Source organism: Sinocyclocheilus grahami, unplaced genomic scaffold (genome assembly GCF_001515645.1).
Source record: "Sinocyclocheilus grahami isolate Dianchi unplaced genomic scaffold, SAMN03320097.WGS_v1.1 scaffold800.1, whole genome shotgun sequence".
Taxonomy (NCBI): domain Eukaryota; kingdom Metazoa; phylum Chordata; class Actinopteri; order Cypriniformes; family Cyprinidae; genus Sinocyclocheilus; species Sinocyclocheilus grahami.
Genome location: NW_015505979.1, coordinates 427,045 through 446,046, shown reverse-complemented (window position 1 = coordinate 446,046; position 19,002 = coordinate 427,045). Strand labels below are relative to the sequence as shown.

Below are 19,002 nucleotides of genomic sequence, written 5' to 3'. Positions count from 1 at the left end.
TCTTTCGACCTGGCCATTCGACTGTGGGTGGTATCCAGAAGTGAGGCTGACGTTAATATTGAGGTGTTGGCAGAACGCGGACCAAACTCGGGAAGTGAACTGAGGACCACGGTCCGAGACAATGTCTTCAGGAAGTCCGTAGAAACGGAAGACCTGTTCGAGGAGTACCTCTGCCGTTTCAAAGACTGTGGGCAGTTTATTCAGGGGTATGAGACGGCATGCCTTCGAGAAACGATCAATGACCGTTAAGATGGTGGTATAGTTCCTTGAGCTGGGGAGATCCGTGACAAAGTCTATAGCTATGTGTGACCATGGCCGTTGGGGAACAGGAAGTGGCTGAAGAAGACCTGCTGGGCGCTGGTGGGAAGATTTGGAGATGTCACAAATAGTACATTGAAGTGGACCACCAGAACCGGTTTGAGAAGAGTTGAATGGTGGCTGTTATCCCGGGGTGACCTGCGCTGGGGGAATTATGGACCCATTGCATCACACGCTGACGAAGGCTAGTGGGAACATAGGTGCGATCGGGTGAACATTCTGGCGGAGGAGGTTCACTGATCTGGGCCTCTGGAATTTCCGTCATAATGTCCCATTGAACAGGAGCGAGAATGAGGTTAGAGGGAATTATGGGTTCCTTGGAAGGAGGGAACCCTGCCGCTGAGAGAGTATAGCTCCGATGCCCGTGTTGGAAGCATCCACCTCCACGAAGAACTCTACCTCAGGGTCAGGATGGTGAAGAATGGGCGCGGAGGTGAAGTGTTCCTTTAGTCGTTGAAAAGCCCCAGGGGCTGATGGTGACCAAAGAAGCCTACGCTTCCCTCCCCTTAGCATGGAGGTGAGAGGTGCTGCAATGGTGCTGAAGTCCCGAATGAAACGTCTATAGAAGTTAGCAAAACCCAAGAAACTCTGCAGAAACGCTGCAGTTCCCTTACCGTCGTCGGTTGAGGCCAGTTGAGCACAGACTGTACCTTCCTGTCATCCATAGCTACCCCCTCAGCGCTAATGATGTAACCAAGAAAAGAGGTAACTGTCTGGTGGAACTCACATTTCTCCATCTTGGCATATAGCTGGTTGTCAATGAGCCTCTGAAGTACAGCCCGCACGTGCTGCACATGTGAGTCCAGGGTATCCGAATAGATCAAGATATCATCTATGTAGACTATGACCCCCCGATTCAGCATGTCCCGGAAAACATTGACTCTGGCTGTGATAGGGGGAAAACTCTGCCTCTAATGGGGGTTGATCCTGGAAGAAGATCGATCGCACAGTCACTGAGTCGGTGAGGAGGAAGTTGCGAGGCTTTGCTCTTACTGAAAGCGTCAGCGAGGTCCTGGTACTCAGGGGGTATTCTCGGAAACGGTGAATCATCTAATTCACTAATCAACTGGTCGGGGAGATGAGGGTGTTAGGCTGGTGAGTAAACAATTCCGTTGGCAGGAGTCAGACCACTGTAGAATCTGCTTAGTGGTCCATGAGATCCGGGGGTTGTGTCTCTCTAGCCAGGGCAGACCAAGGATGATGGGATTCAGACAGTTTAAGTGGTTCATCCTCCCATCCTGCCTGTGCCGCTAGAGTGCGGAATGAGAGCGCATAATCCACAGCCGTGCTTCGTCCTTGTCGCAGACCGAGTAACTATTCGCCCGGCTCCTTTCCGCCCCCTGAATGCTCAAATACCTCGCGGAATCGTCTCAGGAAACAGTCAAATGAAGGGAATGACAGCCGTCTCCCCTCCCAAGCAGCAGTGGCCCAGTCCAGCGCTCGTCCAGTTAACAGAGAGCAAACAAATTAAACCCGATTATCGTCGGTGGGTAGAACTGCGGTTGTTGATCTACAAACATGAAGCATTGTAATAAAAAGCCCTTACATCTTTCCAGGGAGCCGTCAAACTTCTCGGGGAAAGCCAGACGTGGGCTGGTCAGCGAGTGACTGGGACTGGGAACCGCTTGAGACGGAACAGATGGAGGAGTGCACGGCTCAGGCATGGTGATGCGAAGGGCATGTAGCGTCCTCACCATCTCCTCGGTGAGCGAGGTGAGTCATTGCAGCTGTTGTTGATGAGACGCTAACATGGAGGCCTGGGCAGAAACCTCGGTGGTTAGCTGATAAATCGCTGCTGGTTCCGTGTGTGGCGAAGTCTTCTGTAACGCTGAGTCAGAGGCGTGCGGATCCATTTGCAGCTTTTATTAGAATAACAGGCAGAGTAAAACAGGCAGAATTCAGTCAACAGCGTCACGTAGAGCAGGGGTAATCCAAGGGAATAAACAGTGGCAAAGCGAGGGTCGGGGCAGGCGGCAGAGAATCACACTAGTAAGAACAGTCTGAGGTAATACACAAGAGATGACAAGATAGGGGATAAACGCTCAGAAATGTAGCCGGGGCAATACAAGACTTCACAACCATAGAGAGTCTGGGAGCTGCTTAAATAGGGAAGCTAAGGGGGAACACCTGTGCCGTAATCAGCCCCAGGTACAGGGTGTCTGGGAAATGTAGTCCATGAACGTTAGTACTCGGGAGAGGGTGCCCTCCGGAGGCCATCGGAGAGAGCCACAGAGGCCCGATTCGTGACACTATTGTCTATAGCAAGAGCCCATTCTCTTTTTTATGAACTGCCTCACATAATTCAAGAAAGGAACAAGGCTACAATATCACGTCTCAGTCTAAAGAGTCATATTATTTAATCCTTATTACTATTTTTCTTTTATCACAAATCATTTATAGTTAGTTAAACACGTTTTTATTTCAAAAGAGACCTGAAGCTTACCTTTTTTCCCATTTTGTTCCGCTTTTATGTACGCTTGTCTGAGAGCACGGGGTATATTATTTAACCAAAGTTGGTAAGTTCCCTTAGCTCTTCTTAACTATAGTAACTGATGGGCAATAAAGAATAACATGTATGTTTTACTGCGTCTTTCAGGTGATGAGCAGCTGTCCTCTTCAGTGTCTTTGCACATCACAGTCCTTGACATCAATGATAACGTGCCCACCCTGTCACAAGACTATCAGCCCTATGTGTGTGAGGACACACAGGCAGGAGAGGTAACACACACAAAGACGAAGTTAAAATCTTTCAAATTTTTCATTGGCTGAGACAATATAGAGCTTTCTCTGTCTCTAGAGAGAATTGCTCGCTCATTTTGCTCACCCCTTTTAGATACAACACCTGTTTAGTTCAATGAAGTAAAGAAATCAAGGAAAGATGAACAGCTAACAATGGCCTGGTCCTGGTTAAGCTGCACTGGTGTATTGAAAATATATAAAACACACACAGAGTTAACCAACATTTTAACAATTACTAGATTTATGCATGCAAATAATAGTTAACGTATGTCCTGTTGGCAAGGATCTAACTATTTGAGATTGAACTGTTAATAAATTGAGGTACATGCACAGATTATGTGTTCTATGTATGTCTCACTTAAAGCTAATAGAGTTGATCAGTGCCACTGATGCAGATGATCCTGTAGATGGCCATCATTTCTATTTCTCCATGATCCCAGACAAACACATCAACCCCAACTTCACCATCAGAGACAACCAAGGTATGTCACAACATGAGCTTTCTAAGTTTAGAATGGCTGGTTTCACACACCTTACACCTGCACACAAACAGTAAGTGGTGCATATTTATTTTGTTGCCAATGTTAAGTATAGATTTTTCACTCAACAAATGTGAGCAGCACTGTGCTAAACAGTTTCGGCCAAGCAGCGAGTAGAGCTCCATGCTGAACTCAGCAGAAAATATGTCTGCCAGGCACATGCACATAGACAGCACTTTTTAATTACCTGTGGTAAACCTGACTGAATCTAGATGACTTTAACAGTATATAGTTATAGTTTGAAGTTATTTTTTTCACAATAACAATTTGACTTATGACTGTTATTTAAGATGAAAAAACTCAACATAGTACCTTAGAAATCACATGTACACTGCTCAACTTAAAAAAAAAAAAATTAAGAGAACACTAAATCAACACATTATAACACTTATGCCGAGTTCACACTGCACAATTTTCAAAGTCGTCGGATCACTGTTGTTTTCACACTGCATGACAATCTAGGGTAGCATTCAGTTGCTGCTGTGTTCACATTGCACGATGGATCAGCGACAGGAGCTTACACACTGCATGACTTTACAATAGGAAGAATCGCAGACAACTCTGTCTGGTTCGCAAACTACATTTCACAAAGACTATCAGCCCTATGTGTGTGAGGACACACAGGCAGGAGAGGTAACACACACAAAGACGAAGTTAAAATCTTTCAAATTTTTCATTGGCTGAGACAATATAGAGCTTTCTCTGTCTCTAGAGAGAATTGCTCGCTCATTTTGCTCACCCCTTTTAGATACAACACCTGTTTAGTTCAATGAAGTAAAGAAATCAAGGAAAGATGAACAGCTAACAATGGCCTGGTCCTGGTTAAGCTGCACTGGTGTATTGAAAATATATAAAACACACACAGAGTTAACCAACATTTTAACAATTACTAGATTTATGCATGCAAATAATAGTTAACGTATGTCCTGTTGGCAAGGATCTAACTATTTGAGATTGAACTGTTAATAAATTGAGGTACATGCACAGATTATGTGTTCTATGTATGTCTCACTTAAAGCTAATAGAGTTGATCAGTGCCACTGATGCAGATGATCCTGTAGATGGCCATCATTTCTATTTCTCCATGATCCCAGACAAACACATCAACCCCAACTTCACCATCAGAGACAACCAAGGTATGTCACAACATGAGCTTTCTAAGTTTAGAATGGCTGGTTTCACACACCTTACACCTGCACACAAACAGTAAGTGGTGCATATTTATTTTGTTGCCAATGTTAAGTATAGATTTTTCACTCAACAAATGTGAGCAGCACTGTGCTAAACAGTTTCGGCCAAGCAGCGAGTAGAGCTCCATGCTGAACTCAGCAGAAAATATGTCTGCCAGGCACATGCACATAGACAGCACTTTTTAATTACCTGTGGTAAACCTGACTGAATCTAGATGACTTTAACAGTATATAGTTATAGTTTGAAGTTATTTTTTTTACAATAACAATTTGACTTATGACTGTTATTTAAGATGAAAAAACTCAACATAGTACCTTAGAAATCACATGTACACTGCTCAACTTAAAAAAAAAAAAAATTAAGAGAACACTAAATCAACACATTATAACACTTATGCCGAGTTCACACTGCACAATTTTCAAAGTCGTCGGATCACTGTTGTTTTCACACTGCATGACAATCTAGGGTAGCATTCAGTTGCTGCTGTGTTCACATTGCACGATGGATCAGCGACAGGAGCTTACACACTGCATGACTTTACAATAGGAAGAATCGCAGACAACTCTGTCTGGTTCGCAAACTACATTTCACAACAAAGCGCATTGTTGATGAGACGCTAACATGGAGGCCTGGGCAGAAACCTCGGTGGTTAGCTGATAAATCGCTGCTGGTTCCGTGTGTGGCGAAGTCTTCTGTAACGCTGAGTCAGAGGCGTGCGGATCCATTTGCAGCTTTTATTAGAATAACAGGCAGAGTAAAACAGGCAGAATTCAGTCAACAGCGTCACGTAGAGCAGGGGTAATCCAAGGGAATAAACAGTGGCAAAGCGAGGGTCGGGGCAGGCGGCAGAGAATCACACTAGTAAGAACAGTCTGAGGTAATACACAAGAGATGACAAGATAGGGGATAAACGCTCAGAAATGTAGCCGGGGCAATACAAGACTTCACAACCATAGAGAGTCTGGGAGCTGCTTAAATAGGGAAGCTAAGGGGGAACACCTGTGCCGTAATCAGCCCCAGGTACAGGGTGTCTGGGAAATGTAGTCCATGAACGTTAGTACTCGGGAGAGGGTGCCCTCCGGAGGCCATCGGAGAGAGCCACAGAGGCCCGATTCGTGACACTATTGTCTATAGCAAGAGCCCATTCTCTTTTTTATGAACTGCCTCACATAATTCAAGAAAGGAACAAGGCTACAATATCACGTCTCAGTCTAAAGAGTCATATTATTTAATCCTTATTACTATTTTTCTTTTATCACAAATCATTTATAGTTAGTTAAACACGTTTTTATTTCAAAAGAGACCTGAAGCTTACCTTTTTTCCCATTTTGTTCCGCTTTTATGTACGCTTGTCTGAGAGCACGGGGTATATTATTTAACCAAAGTTGGTAAGTTCCCTTAGCTCTTCTTAACTATAGTAACTGATGGGCAATAAAGAATAACATGTATGTTTTACTGCGTCTTTCAGGTGATGAGCAGCTGTCCTCTTCAGTGTCTTTGCACATCACAGTCCTTGACATCAATGATAACGTGCCCACCCTGTCACAAGACTATCAGCCCTATGTGTGTGAGGACACACAGGCAGGAGAGGTAACACACACAAAGACGAAGTTAAAATCTTTCAAATTTTTCATTGGCTGAGACAATATAGAGCTTTCTCTGTCTCTAGAGAGAATTGCTCGCTCATTTTGCTCACCCCTTTTAGATACAACACCTGTTTAGTTCAATGAAGTAAAGAAATCAAGGAAAGATGAACAGCTAACAATGGCCTGGTCCTGGTTAAGCTGCACTGGTGTATTGAAAATATATAAAACACACACAGAGTTAACCAACATTTTAACAATTACTAGATTTATGCATGCAAATAATAGTTAACGTATGTCCTGTTGGCAAGGATCTAACTATTTGAGATTGAACTGTTAATAAATTGAGGTACATGCACAGATTATGTGTTCTATGTATGTCTCACTTAAAGCTAATAGAGTTGATCAGTGCCACTGATGCAGATGATCCTGTAGATGGCCATCATTTCTATTTCTCCATGATCCCAGACAAACACATCAACCCCAACTTCACCATCAGAGACAACCAAGGTATGTCACAACATGAGCTTTCTAAGTTTAGAATGGCTGGTTTCACACACCTTACACCTGCACACAAACAGTAAGTGGTGCATATTTATTTTGTTGCCAATGTTAAGTATAGATTTTTCACTCAACAAATGTGAGCAGCACTGTGCTAAACAGTTTCGGCCAAGCAGCGAGTAGAGCTCCATGCTGAACTCAGCAGAAAATATGTCTGCCAGGCACATGCACATAGACAGCACTTTTTAATTACCTGTGGTAAACCTGACTGAATCTAGATGACTTTAACAGTATATAGTTATAGTTTGAAGTTATTTTTTTTACAATAATTACCTGTGGTAAACCTGACTGAATCTAGATGACTTTAACAGTATATAGTTATAGTTTGAAGTTATTTTTTTCACAATAACAATTTGACTTATGACTGTTATTTAAGATGAAAAAACTCAACATAGTACCTTAGAAATCACATGTACACTGCTCAACTTAAAAAAAAAAAAATTAAGAGAACACTAAATCAACACATTATAACACTTATGCCGAGTTCACACTGCACAATTTTCAAAGTCGTCGGATCACTGTTGTTTTCACACTGCATGACAATCTAGGGTAGCATTCAGTTGCTGCTGTGTTCACATTGCACGATGGATCAGCGACAGCAGCAGTTTAAGTGGTTCATCCTCCCATCCTGCCTGTGCCGCTAGAGTGCGGAATGAGAGCGCATAATCCACAGCCGTGCTTCGTCCTTGTCGCAGAGCGAGTAACTGTTCGCCCGGCTCCTTTCCGCCCCCTGAATGCTCAAATACCTCGCGGAATCGTCTCAGGAAACAGTCAAATGAAGGGAATGACAGCCGTCTCCCCTCCCAAGCAGCAGTGGCCCAGTCCAGCGCTCGTCCAGTTAACAGAGAGCAAACAAATTAAACCCGATTATCGTCGGTGGGTAGAACTGCGGTTGTTGATCTACAAACATGAAGCATTGTAATAAAAAGCCCTTACATCTTTCCAGGGAGCCGTCAAACTTCTCGGGGAAAGCCAGACGTGGGCTGGTCAGCGAGTGACTGGGACTGGGAACCGCTTGAGACGGAACAGATGGAGGAGTGCACGGCTCAGGCATGGTGATGCGAAGGGCATGTAGCGTCCTCACCATCTCCTCGGTGAGCGAGGTGAGTCATTGCAGCTGTTGTTGATGAGACGCTAACATGGAGGCCTGGGCAGAAACCTCGGTGGTTAGCTGATAAATCGCTGCTGGTTCCGTGTGTGGCGAAGTCTTCTGTAACGCTGAGTCAGAGGCGTGCGGATCCATTTGCAGCTTTTATTAGAATAACAGGCAGAGTAAAACAGGCAGAATTCAGTCAACAGCGTCACGTAGAGCAGGGGTAATCCAAGGGAATAAACAGTGGCAAAGCGAGGGTCGGGGCAGGCGGCAGAGAATCACACTAGTAAGAACAGTCTGAGGTAATACACAAGAGATGACAAGATAGGGGATAAACGCTCAGAAATGTAGCCGGGGCAATACAAGACTTCACAACCATAGAGAGTCTGGGAGCTGCTTAAATAGGGAAGCTAAGGGGGAACACCTGTGCCGTAATCAGCCCCAGGTACAGGGTGTCTGGGAAATGTAGTCCATGAACGTTAGTACTCGGGAGAGGGTGCCCTCCGGAGGCCATCGGAGAGAGCCACAGAGGCCCGATTCGTGACACTATTGTCTATAGCAAGAGCCCATTCTCTTTTTTATGAACTGCCTCACATAATTCAAGAAAGGAACAAGGCTACAATATCACGTCTCAGTCTAAAGAGTCATATTATTTAATCCTTATTACTATTTTTCTTTTATCACAAATCATTTATAGTTAGTTAAACACGTTTTTATTTCAAAAGAGACCTGAAGCTTACCTTTTTTCCCATTTTGTTCCGCTTTTATGTACGCTTGTCTGAGAGCACGGGGTATATTATTTAACCAAAGTTGGTAAGTTCCCTTAGCTCTTCTTAACTATAGTAACTGATGGGCAATAAAGAATAACATGTATGTTTTACTGCGTCTTTCAGGTGATGAGCAGCTGTCCTCTTCAGTGTCTTTGCACATCACAGTCCTTGACATCAATGATAACGTGCCCACCCTGTCACAAGACTATCAGCCCTATGTGTGTGAGGACACACAGGCAGGAGAGGTAACACACACAAAGACGAAGTTAAAATCTTTCAAATTTTTCATTGGCTGAGACAATATAGAGCTTTCTCTGTCTCTAGAGAGAATTGCTCGCTCATTTTGCTCACCCCTTTTAGATACAACACCTGTTTAGTTCAATGAAGTAAAGAAATCAAGGAAAGATGAACAGCTAACAATGGCCTGGTCCTGGTTAAGCTGCACTGGTGTATTGAAAATATATAAAACACACACAGAGTTAACCAACATTTTAACAATTACTAGATTTATGCATGCAAATAATAGTTAACGTATGTCCTGTTGGCAAGGATCTAACTATTTGAGATTGAACTGTTAATAAATTGAGGTACATGCACAGATTATGTGTTCTATGTATGTCTCACTTAAAGCTAATAGAGTTGATCAGTGCCACTGATGCAGATGATCCTGTAGATGGCCATCATTTCTATTTCTCCATGATCCCAGACAAACACATCAACCCCAACTTCACCATCAGAGACAACCAAGGTATGTCACAACATGAGCTTTCTAAGTTTAGAATGGCTGGTTTCACACACCTTACACCTGCACACAAACAGTAAGTGGTGCATATTTATTTTGTTGCCAATGTTAAGTATAGATTTTTCACTCAACAAATGTGAGCAGCACTGTGCTAAACAGTTTCGGCCAAGCAGCGAGTAGAGCTCCATGCTGAACTCAGCAGAAAATATGTCTGCCAGGCACATGCACATAGACAGCACTTTTTAATTACCTGTGGTAAACCTGACTGAATCTAGATGACTTTAACAGTATATAGTTATAGTTTGAAGTTATTTTTTTCACAATAACAATTTGACTTATGACTGTTATTTAAGATGAAAAAACTCAACATAGTACCTTAGAAATCACATGTACACTGCTCAACTTAAAAAAAAAAAAAATTAAGAGAACACTAAATCAACACATTATAACACTTATGCCGAGTTCACACTGCACAATTTTCAAAGTCGTCGGATCACTGTTGTTTTCACACTGCATGACAATCTAGGGTAGCATTCAGTTGCTGCTGTGTTCACATTGCACGATGGATCAGCGACAGGAGCTTACACACTGCATGACTTTACAATAGGAAGAATCGCAGACAACTCTGTCTGGTTCGCAAACTACATTTCACAACAAAGCGCACGCGAAAAGTGATAAGTGAAATAATGCAAGATCACTCCTTTCCGAACTTCCCGCTGCCTTGTATCTTGCTCTCTCACTGGCTGCAGGTCATCGCCGATGTAGTTTTCAGTCAGAACTCATTTCACACTGCAGGCGATTCTCTCAGATTGTGTCTTTGATAATACACACTGTGTGATTGTCACTCGCGTGAACGAGCACCAGTTTGCCTCAGATTTTAGACATTTGTCTGTGATTTTTCAAAACCTGACGGTGAGTGAAAATTTGGGCTAAAATCATGCAGTGTGAACTCGGCATAAGTCAGTTAAACTTCATGGATATTAGGCCATGTCCACACGTACACGGGTATTTTTTTAAACAGAGTTTTTCCTTCTTCCGTTTAAAAATCTCCGTCCACATGAAAACACAAAATGTTGGCCAATCAGAAGCCTAATAATTTCCAGTAAGCGGAGATAACAGTGCATGCTCCGACGTCACATACCAAAATCTCCTTTCCAGGTTTCGCTGTCTACACGATAACACTGCAACCGGAGTTTTTGAAAAACTTCACTCTGGCAGCAGTTTTAAAAAATGTTCGGTTTCAGTGACCTGGTGCTGCATTTGCATGTGGACGAATGGCCAAACTGCATAAAAAAAGCTGCGGTTTTGAAAATACCTGTGTTCGTGTGCAGAGGGCATCAGTCTGTCCAGTTAGGAAGCATAAGTGATTGTGAATCAGTTTCACCTGCTTTGGTGCAAATGAAAGTGACAACAGGTTCACTGGAGAGGCAACAGCAATACAACCCCTAAAAAGGGAATGGTTCTGCAGGTGGTCTCTCCTTATCCTTCCTGACTGATTTTTCTCTAGTTGTGTGTTTTGTTAGCATCCTTCTCAATACTTGTAGCATGAGGCAGTACATGCAACCCAGTCAGTTTGCACAGGTAGTCCAGCTCCTCCAGGATTGGCATATTCATATGTGCCACCGCAAGGAGGTTTTGGTTTGGAGGTTTGATCGTTTTGTTTTCAACTTGGATATTTCATTCATTGAGATCCAATGTGAGATTTAAGTGTTTCCATTCATTTTTTGAGCATGTACCACGTGTTTACATGATGTACTGTGTGTATATATATATATATAATTGTGTCATAATCTGAAACTGTCACAGATAACACAGCTAGCATTCTGGCACGGCGGAGCACCTTTACCCAACATGATCGCACACACTACCATCTTCCTGTGGTGATCAGAGACAGCGGTTCCCTCATTCAGTCCAGTACCACCACTCTTACCATCAGAGTGTGTGTGTGTCAGCCTACAGGTCACTGCCCATCGGGTGGCATGGAAATCTCTCTGGATGTCAGCATGCAGATTTTACTTGGCCTGTCTGTTTGCCTCATCATACTTACAGGTGAGCCATTATGATAATTTGCATTAAGAACATCTCATTCAAAGTGACTATTTTTTAAAGTGGTATTTATGTAACCATAGATAGATTTCGCCATTTCTGATGAATTGTGGGATACATATGTGGTTGCATCAGTACTGAATTGCAAGACTCTCTTTTCTAGCAGAGCTCTTATGTTAATGAGGGAATATTCTCTACACTCCAAACAGGCAAGTATGACAGAATCCAGGACAATCTAATAAGCTCTCATAATCATTATACTGATAAACCAGTGTGACCACACACTAATATAATAACACTGATGCTTAATCAAGTATCAGAATGCTAATGATATACTGTATGTAAATTAAATTGCATATATAATTTGCATATGTGCAGTACTGAGTGAAACAATGAGCATTTCTCTTTAGTCAGACAGCCATTATCCTGATCACTCTGTCAGACTACATTTTGTGATAATGACCATCTGATAATACATTATTGTTTACTTGTGTTTTTAAATAGTGGTGCAATATTTGTGCTACAGTCCTGTCTTGTGTTCCCGTTTTGTGTTTAAAGTGTCTTGTTTTGTAATGTATTTGCTCTCTTTTGTTTCTGTTTTTGCTTCCTGTGTTCAGTTACTGTTTGCTTTGTTCCCTGTGCTGTCTTGTTTGCCTTCATAGTTCCCTTTGTTTGTTACCATAGCTACCCATGTTTATCACTATGACAGCGAATCACCTCCACCTGGCCCTTGTTAGCCCTCGTTAACGTGTGTGTGTGTGTGTGTATATATATATATATATAAAACCCTGTGTCTTTGTCTGGTGTTGTCCATTGTGGCTGTGTGTTGGTTTTTCTTCAGTTCTGTTCCTATGTTTTTTGGGGGTTTAGTTTTGTTCCTTGTGGATCTATTCCATTTTGTTTTTGTGATTGGCTGTGTGCATTTTTGTAATTTATTGAATAAGCCACTGCATTTGGATCCTGCTCTACCTCCTTTCTGAGATCACCAGCTTAACAGAACACCAGACCAAGGTATGGATCCAGCATTTAGGCTAATTTACCTTCGACAGGGCACATGCTCCCTCGAGGACCACATTCAGAATATCCTCAAAGGACGCTTTGTGAATTTCTGGACCATGCCCTGCAGCTATGTGGTTCCTCCTTCACAGTGGGAGAGGTGGAGGAGGCCCCTGTCATGGGGTCATTACAGAATCTCATTCCATCATGGCCTTCACTCCTGCGTCTTGTCCTGTCATGGCTGCTATTTCAGAGTCTCGTTCCATCATTGCTGCCACTTCTGAGTATTGGCCTGTTATGGCCAAGGAGGTCATCTCTGAATTCTCTGTCTGTCCTGTCACTGCCACAAAAGCCATCCCTGAATCCTTTGCTCATCCTGTCACGACCATGGAGGCCATCTCCAAACACCCTGCCTGCCATATAATGACCACAGAAGTGCTCTCTGCCTCAGAGAACTCTCCTTCTGTCCAGTTATGGCCGTAACTGCCTCTGCACCCTCCACCGTGGTGGACTTCAAATCCATATGCTCTGCAGTGGGGATCTTCAGCCCCATCTATTCTGCTGTGGAGGTCATCTACTCCACCATGGTGGTCTTTGGCTTCACCTGCTCTGCTAGCCTTGTTAATCACATGACAGCTAATCACCTCCACCTGTTCCATGTTCACCCTGGTTAACTCGTGTGTGTGTGTGTGTGTATATATATATATATATATATACACATACACCCCTGTGTGTGTTGTGCTTTATTGAATAAACCACTCAACTGCATTTGAATCCAGGAGTCCGTTCTTCGTACCTCGCTTAATACATCTGAGATGATTTGAAAGATTCCAGATCTAGTAATCGTGATAACTGATCTCTGGCTAATTTGGTTCTTCAAATGAATTTGCGGATTTGATTAAAATATCTAGATTAAGTTGTCTAAGATTAGTGCGCGTTCTGGTGTTCCCCGAAAAGGGCAGATGTATCGATACTCGAAAACATGATCAGCAATGCAGCGATTGGCTGGCGGCATGACAGCAACGTTATGACATCATAATTAAAAAAAGACACCTGACGAAAAACTTGACAAATTTCTGGAAACAGCCAAAACAACATAAATGTAATAATAGATAAATGAAATGTGCACTGTTTTTATTTTATTTTTATTTTTTTACATGATTCCTAATTATTTAAATTCATGATTTCTAGTATTTATACAGGCTTTACATTTTTATTTCAGTGTTGTAATTAGCAATTCACTTTATTTGATCTTTGAAGCAGATTTGTTACGTGACAGCATCAATTAACGTTTCTTAAGGGTCAAGATCATGTTATCTGCATCTCCTGCACTCCAAGTCGCTCCCACAATAGCTGTCACCAACCAATCCGAGATCAAGCGAAATCGTCAACAATCAAATCCAGCTAACTGAGTTAGCGACGTACGAAGAACGGGCCCCTGCTCTACATACTTTCTGAGTTTGCCATCTTAACAATTTGATATTTCCCATATTTTACTGTCTTCATTATAGTCTCTGTAGACTAAAACTCAAAAAAATCTGTCTTTCACATTTCTTCTGGGTGACTTTATGCCACTCCTGGTGCAGAAAAATTCAATCAGTTTGCTTTGTTTGATGGCTGTTTCATCTTCCTCCTGGTCACATTGCAGAGGTTTTCAGTTGGGTTCAGGTCTGGAGAATGTGGTGGCCATGATATTGTCTTGATGTGGTGTTCTACCATCCACGCCTTGATTGACCTGGCTGTGTGGCATGTTGGATCATGCTGAAGCACCCCAAATCATGACTGATCCTCTACCAATTTTTTAACGGCTACATTGTTATGTCAGCGATAAAGGTAACTCATCTCTCCCTCTCACTGCCTGCTGTGTGGAAGTCTAAGTCTTTCATCCCTTCCAAGCCACCTCTTGATTCACCTCTTCTCTGCTGAGTAAGGCATACTTATGTTCTGGCATTGTGGGGTTAGCAATGCACACTTTAGCTGTCTTGCAGGCTTATTGGGGGAGGGGGAGGAAGTTTAGTTTCTTTCAAGTGGCCACTTGGGCAGCAGAGGTGAGCCAGGTAGAACTTTTCTGAAGAGGAGGCCACGACCCTATTCAGAGGAAGAAAATGGATCAGCCAACCATCTTCATTTCTCCCCTGCTTGCCTTAAACATTAAAACTTATTAAACACATACTTAAAAAAAGAAGAAAAGAAAACAAAAAATGTCTGCAGTATCTGTAAAATAAGTAAATTGTGCAATTTTGCTTAAATTAGTACATCTTGAACTAAATTCAACAAATGTGTAAGCCTAGTATGTAGTCTGTGCTTCATAACAGTAAATTTACTGCTCTGACCCTTCTTGCGTTGAATATAGAAGTTCACAACAAATTGTCACATCTATCTTGTTTAACTCTGCGAGGTCAACCTCCCTGATTACCTTTATGTTTGATGGAGAGTGATGCACACTGCAGCATTTTCAGTAGGTGAATGCATAGAGTCATTGTCAAGTTGAAAAGTGCACAACAATGCAGGGGTGTCATCTTCTGTTTCAAAAGTTTATATTACATGTGTGCATTCATTGATAAAGCACAATTCCCCCAAACCTTCAGCACTCATTCATCCCTATATAGAAAAATGTACTACCTCCAAACTTCACTGTGGGAACCAGTCACTTCTCACTGTACTGCTCCCCCTGCAAAGCAATACATTTTGGATGCTTTTTGATTCAAAATGGACTTGGTCTCATATGACAATAGGTGTTTTCTGTGTGGACAATAACCAAACATTCGCTGCTGAAGTCTGCATCTTAATGTGACACAAAATGGCCACTCTTCTCATAGCTTTTCCACCACTAAAACATTTGCTTAGCATTTATCCTGCTCTTTTCTTGGCAAAGAAAAAATTGATGCCTGATTATTTCAGGCTTTCTGTACTTATTCTACCAAATTCACACATAAAACATCAGTTTACTCGGTTTTGACCAAATCTTAGATTGTCTGATTCGGTCTGATATCCTACAGTAGACTGATTAATATTAAAAAGCTTTTTTAGAAATAAATTAACCAGACTTGTTGAAAGCCTATATCTTCAAGAAACCCTCATATGTTTTCTGAGTAAATTCCTGAATTTGTTAAGTTTCATATGTAGCGAGAGAGAGATTTGATTTTTAACAACTTTTATTCACAAAAACATTGTCAACAAACAAAGATCAAACTCTTAGTAAAGTAAAGAAAATACAACACCACACTACAAAAAAGTAAAAATCAATTCCACTCCCACCACAGCACAAACAAGGTTATTAAAGCACCATTGAAACTCAAATGTTTCCAAGTCTTTCATTGCTTTATAATAATTAAATTCAACAACAATTCTTGATTTGACATAGGCTTAAAAAAGACATATAATATCCTGACCTGACCATTCCAGTTTTCTATTCCAATTTTCCTTATGTAAACAGACAGTTTATCTTCCCCAATCAGGAAATTAATCAACTGCCATTTCAAACTATTTTTTGGGGGTGTATCCTGCACCAAAAATAAAAGCATTGGGTGTAAATATTTCATCAAAATCTAAAAACACTTGACTCAGCAAAGCAAAAAGTGGAGTGAGTCTTACACATTCCAAGAAGCAGTGAAAAATAGTTTCCCTTAAACCACAAAAAGCACATTTCAATCATGACAACTCTCGGGAACATTTAACATGGTGATGGATATGACAATGTTAATGTATTTGGTCTTGGTGGAACAGATCTGCTACGCTGCTGCTGAATTGCTGCTGCTGTTGGTTATTGCTGTAGTTGTAGATTATTGCTGCTGCTGCAAGCAAGTACAGGAACTTGCTACTGTCAATGCATATGGCGATACAGTGCCATGAGTATTTAAGACATACTGCTGCTGCACAAATGGCATATAAAATAACCCGGTAGCAGATCTATACAGGTGGAGCTGGGGAAGGTGGAGGGTTTCAGAGAACACTGAAAGCGCGCTGCAGGAATCTCAAGTGAATGCTAGCCAGGCATGTAAATGCAAGGCAGTAAGCTCATTGGCTGCATATGCAGCATGAACCAATCAGCTTGTGCCAAGTCGTTTAACTCTGAATATCATCAGTTACGTTAACACCCCGTCAGAATATGCCATCTAGAGTTTCATCACTGAACTACATATTTATCAACAACATTGGTACTTATAACAGACACAAAAACATTTACAGCTACAGCACCATGTAATATTCTCCATTGCAAATCACCTGAATGCTTCTTCAGTGGTGGTTTATAAAGCACCCTCCAAACTGGCTTTATTTAATCTCCCAACCCAAGCTTATCCCTCCACACTGTATCGACCCTCCCATTCAAAGTAGCTTTATTTAAAATTTTAACAAAACACTTTTACATTGCTTTTCCACTAACAGTCTCCAAATCCAAATTTTGTAGTTGTTGAGGAGTCATCAATGTTCAACACAATACTAGAATAATCCCATGTATTGGAAAATAACATTTTTCATCAGGAACTAAAAGACCAGACCTGTATTCTAATAACAAATCAAGTTCCTCTTGAGCAAGCTTTTGCTTCCACAGGTCCATAATTGTCTTAGGCTACGTCCACATAAAGCCAGAGCTTTCCCTATCCAATCTTTTTTTCCCCCCTCGTCTCAAGAAATATCTGCGTCCACACGAAACCACAAAACCTACACAAAACGATGTAGTATACATGCCAGACCAGTATGTGGCGCTGTAATTCTGCCACAGAGGTACACTAAAAACGGAGAAGACTTGTACTATGCACATAAATCTTGTGCGCGGTATACAAATGAACATGGAACAATACATTTATTAATCTGTGTTAATGTTAGTTAATAAAAAGCCAATCGTTCAGTGTTTGTTCATGTTTTTGTTGCTGCTACGTGACGTAGCGGTGTCTGACTAGGGGCGAGACATGGGCTGATAACGTCATAGTTTCAGAAAAAATACAGATTCGCTGTCTACACGAAAATGCAAGGGCGGCGTTTTCAGATTTATCCACTCTGGCCCCCGTTTTCAAAAAACATCGGTTTCACTCTTCCAAAACGCCAGATCCATGTGGACGAAATGCCTATATGATACAAAATGTATGCGTATACAGCTAAACGTGTCTCTGTGTGGACGGGGCCTTAGTATGGCGAACTGATCTCAGTCCCAGCAAGGTGGTTGTTAAGTCGTTTAGTTCAGGTCCAGCTACTTCAGTTTAAAAGTTTTATTGGTAGACAACATTTGTGTAAGGCCTGATACATCATCTGTTATATCCAGACAAACCCCTTTTATGAGCGGTTCCTCCAGCAGCCAAAAAAGAGTGTTTATCTCAGGTCTATCAATATTAAAATATCCCCAGATTTTAACCTGTTAACCTACACCCCCACTTTTGGAACTCACAGCTGAAAATAACCTACCCAACTTAAAATGGTAACAGTCCCTGACAACAGTGTGCTACACACACAATTTAGGTATATTTGGAAAGAAGACACTTTAGGCTTTACTATCCATCATCCAGAGTTGATAATGGTTTTGACAATGGTTTTGCCTACTTTTAATGTCAGCTGCATCACTATCCGAGTCTTCAACTGTGCTACATTCAGTGTCTTCTGCCACCTGCTCAGTTGTCCCTTTTACGGCACATGGTTTAGGCCTTTTTCTTTTGGTTGAAGCTGTTTTAAAGAGTGCCTCATCACTCACTTGTTCAGTATCCATCCCCTTTTGTATTGACTCTGCCACAGCAGCTTCACCAGACTTAACATCCTTCCTTTCCCCCTCACTTTCAATGTTGAGAGGCCCAACAACACCAACAACTACTTCCACAGTTATACTTTTAGCATCTTCTGCAGCCTGCCCCTGTGCATCTACCCTAACATCAGTATTATTAGTCACCACAGTGCCAGTCACATTAGTTCTTCCATTATCAACAGTAGACCTATCAGTTACATCGACTCCTACATTATCAGGTTCAGAGTCAGAAATGTCAACCCGCTCAGGACATCTAATCTGGCCCTCTTGCCCACACTCAAAAAATGTCAAAGGTTCAAAGGTTGCACATATTTAAAGCCATCAAATCTGAACTTAAAACCCAATTTCTCAAAATCATGTAAATTTTCCATCTAAAACAGACAACATGCTTGACTAAAAGGGAATTTACAGTTCAGTGAAATTTTTTTCATTTGTGACACTATTTTACCATGTCATGACAATTCTGTAATAAGCAGTTCATCTTTAATAAAGGGGGGAACATTTGACAATATGATTTTTCTTGCTGGCTGAACTAAGGGCATCACTGGCGTGAACATATCCTGTATAACAACTCTGCTTTGCACAACATTGTTTACTTTCTCTATGCTGTTTAAGAAAATAACAAATGCGCTATTCATACGAAACACCGACATAATGCTGTCGTATCCAACCACTTTCCCAACCGCTAAACTA

General features: G+C 41.8%; 2 protein-coding genes across 2 annotated transcripts in view; both read left to right on the top strand.

Annotated features, from left to right (window-relative positions):
* Window positions 1-3,713, top strand: part of LOC107561952 (cadherin-20-like) — a 59,625-nt gene extending 55,912 nt beyond the window's left edge. The window contains exons 9-11 of the mRNA XM_016246501.1: window positions 2,915-3,036; window positions 3,422-3,539; window positions 3,652-3,713. Coding sequence (XP_016101987.1) covers window positions 2,915-3,036; window positions 3,422-3,539; window positions 3,652-3,713 — 302 coding nt within the window. The remainder of the gene's footprint in view (window positions 1-2,914; window positions 3,037-3,421; window positions 3,540-3,651) is intronic.
* Window positions 3,714-8,790: 5,077 nt separating this feature from the next.
* On the top strand, window positions 8,791-11,857 carry LOC107561951 (cadherin-20-like). The gene is made up of 5 exons (XM_016246500.1): window positions 8,791-8,815; window positions 8,918-9,039; window positions 9,425-9,542; window positions 11,343-11,585; window positions 11,746-11,857. Exons 1-5 carry the CDS (start codon window positions 8,791-8,793, stop codon window positions 11,760-11,762), a joined length of 525 nt encoding a protein of 174 aa, XP_016101986.1. The 3' UTR covers window positions 11,763-11,857.
* The last annotated feature ends 7,145 nt before the right edge of the window (window positions 11,858-19,002 follow it).

Coding starts and splice junctions, on each gene's coding strand:
- LOC107561951 (XM_016246500.1), top strand. CDS start 8,791: ATGTACGCTTGTCTGAGAGCACGGG. Junction 9,040..9,424: donor AGGACACACAGGCAGGAGAG/GTAACACACACA, acceptor TCTCACTTAAAG/CTAATAGAGTTGATCAGTGC. Junction 9,543..11,342: donor CACCATCAGAGACAACCAAG/GTATGTCACAAC, acceptor AAACTGTCACAG/ATAACACAGCTAGCATTCTG.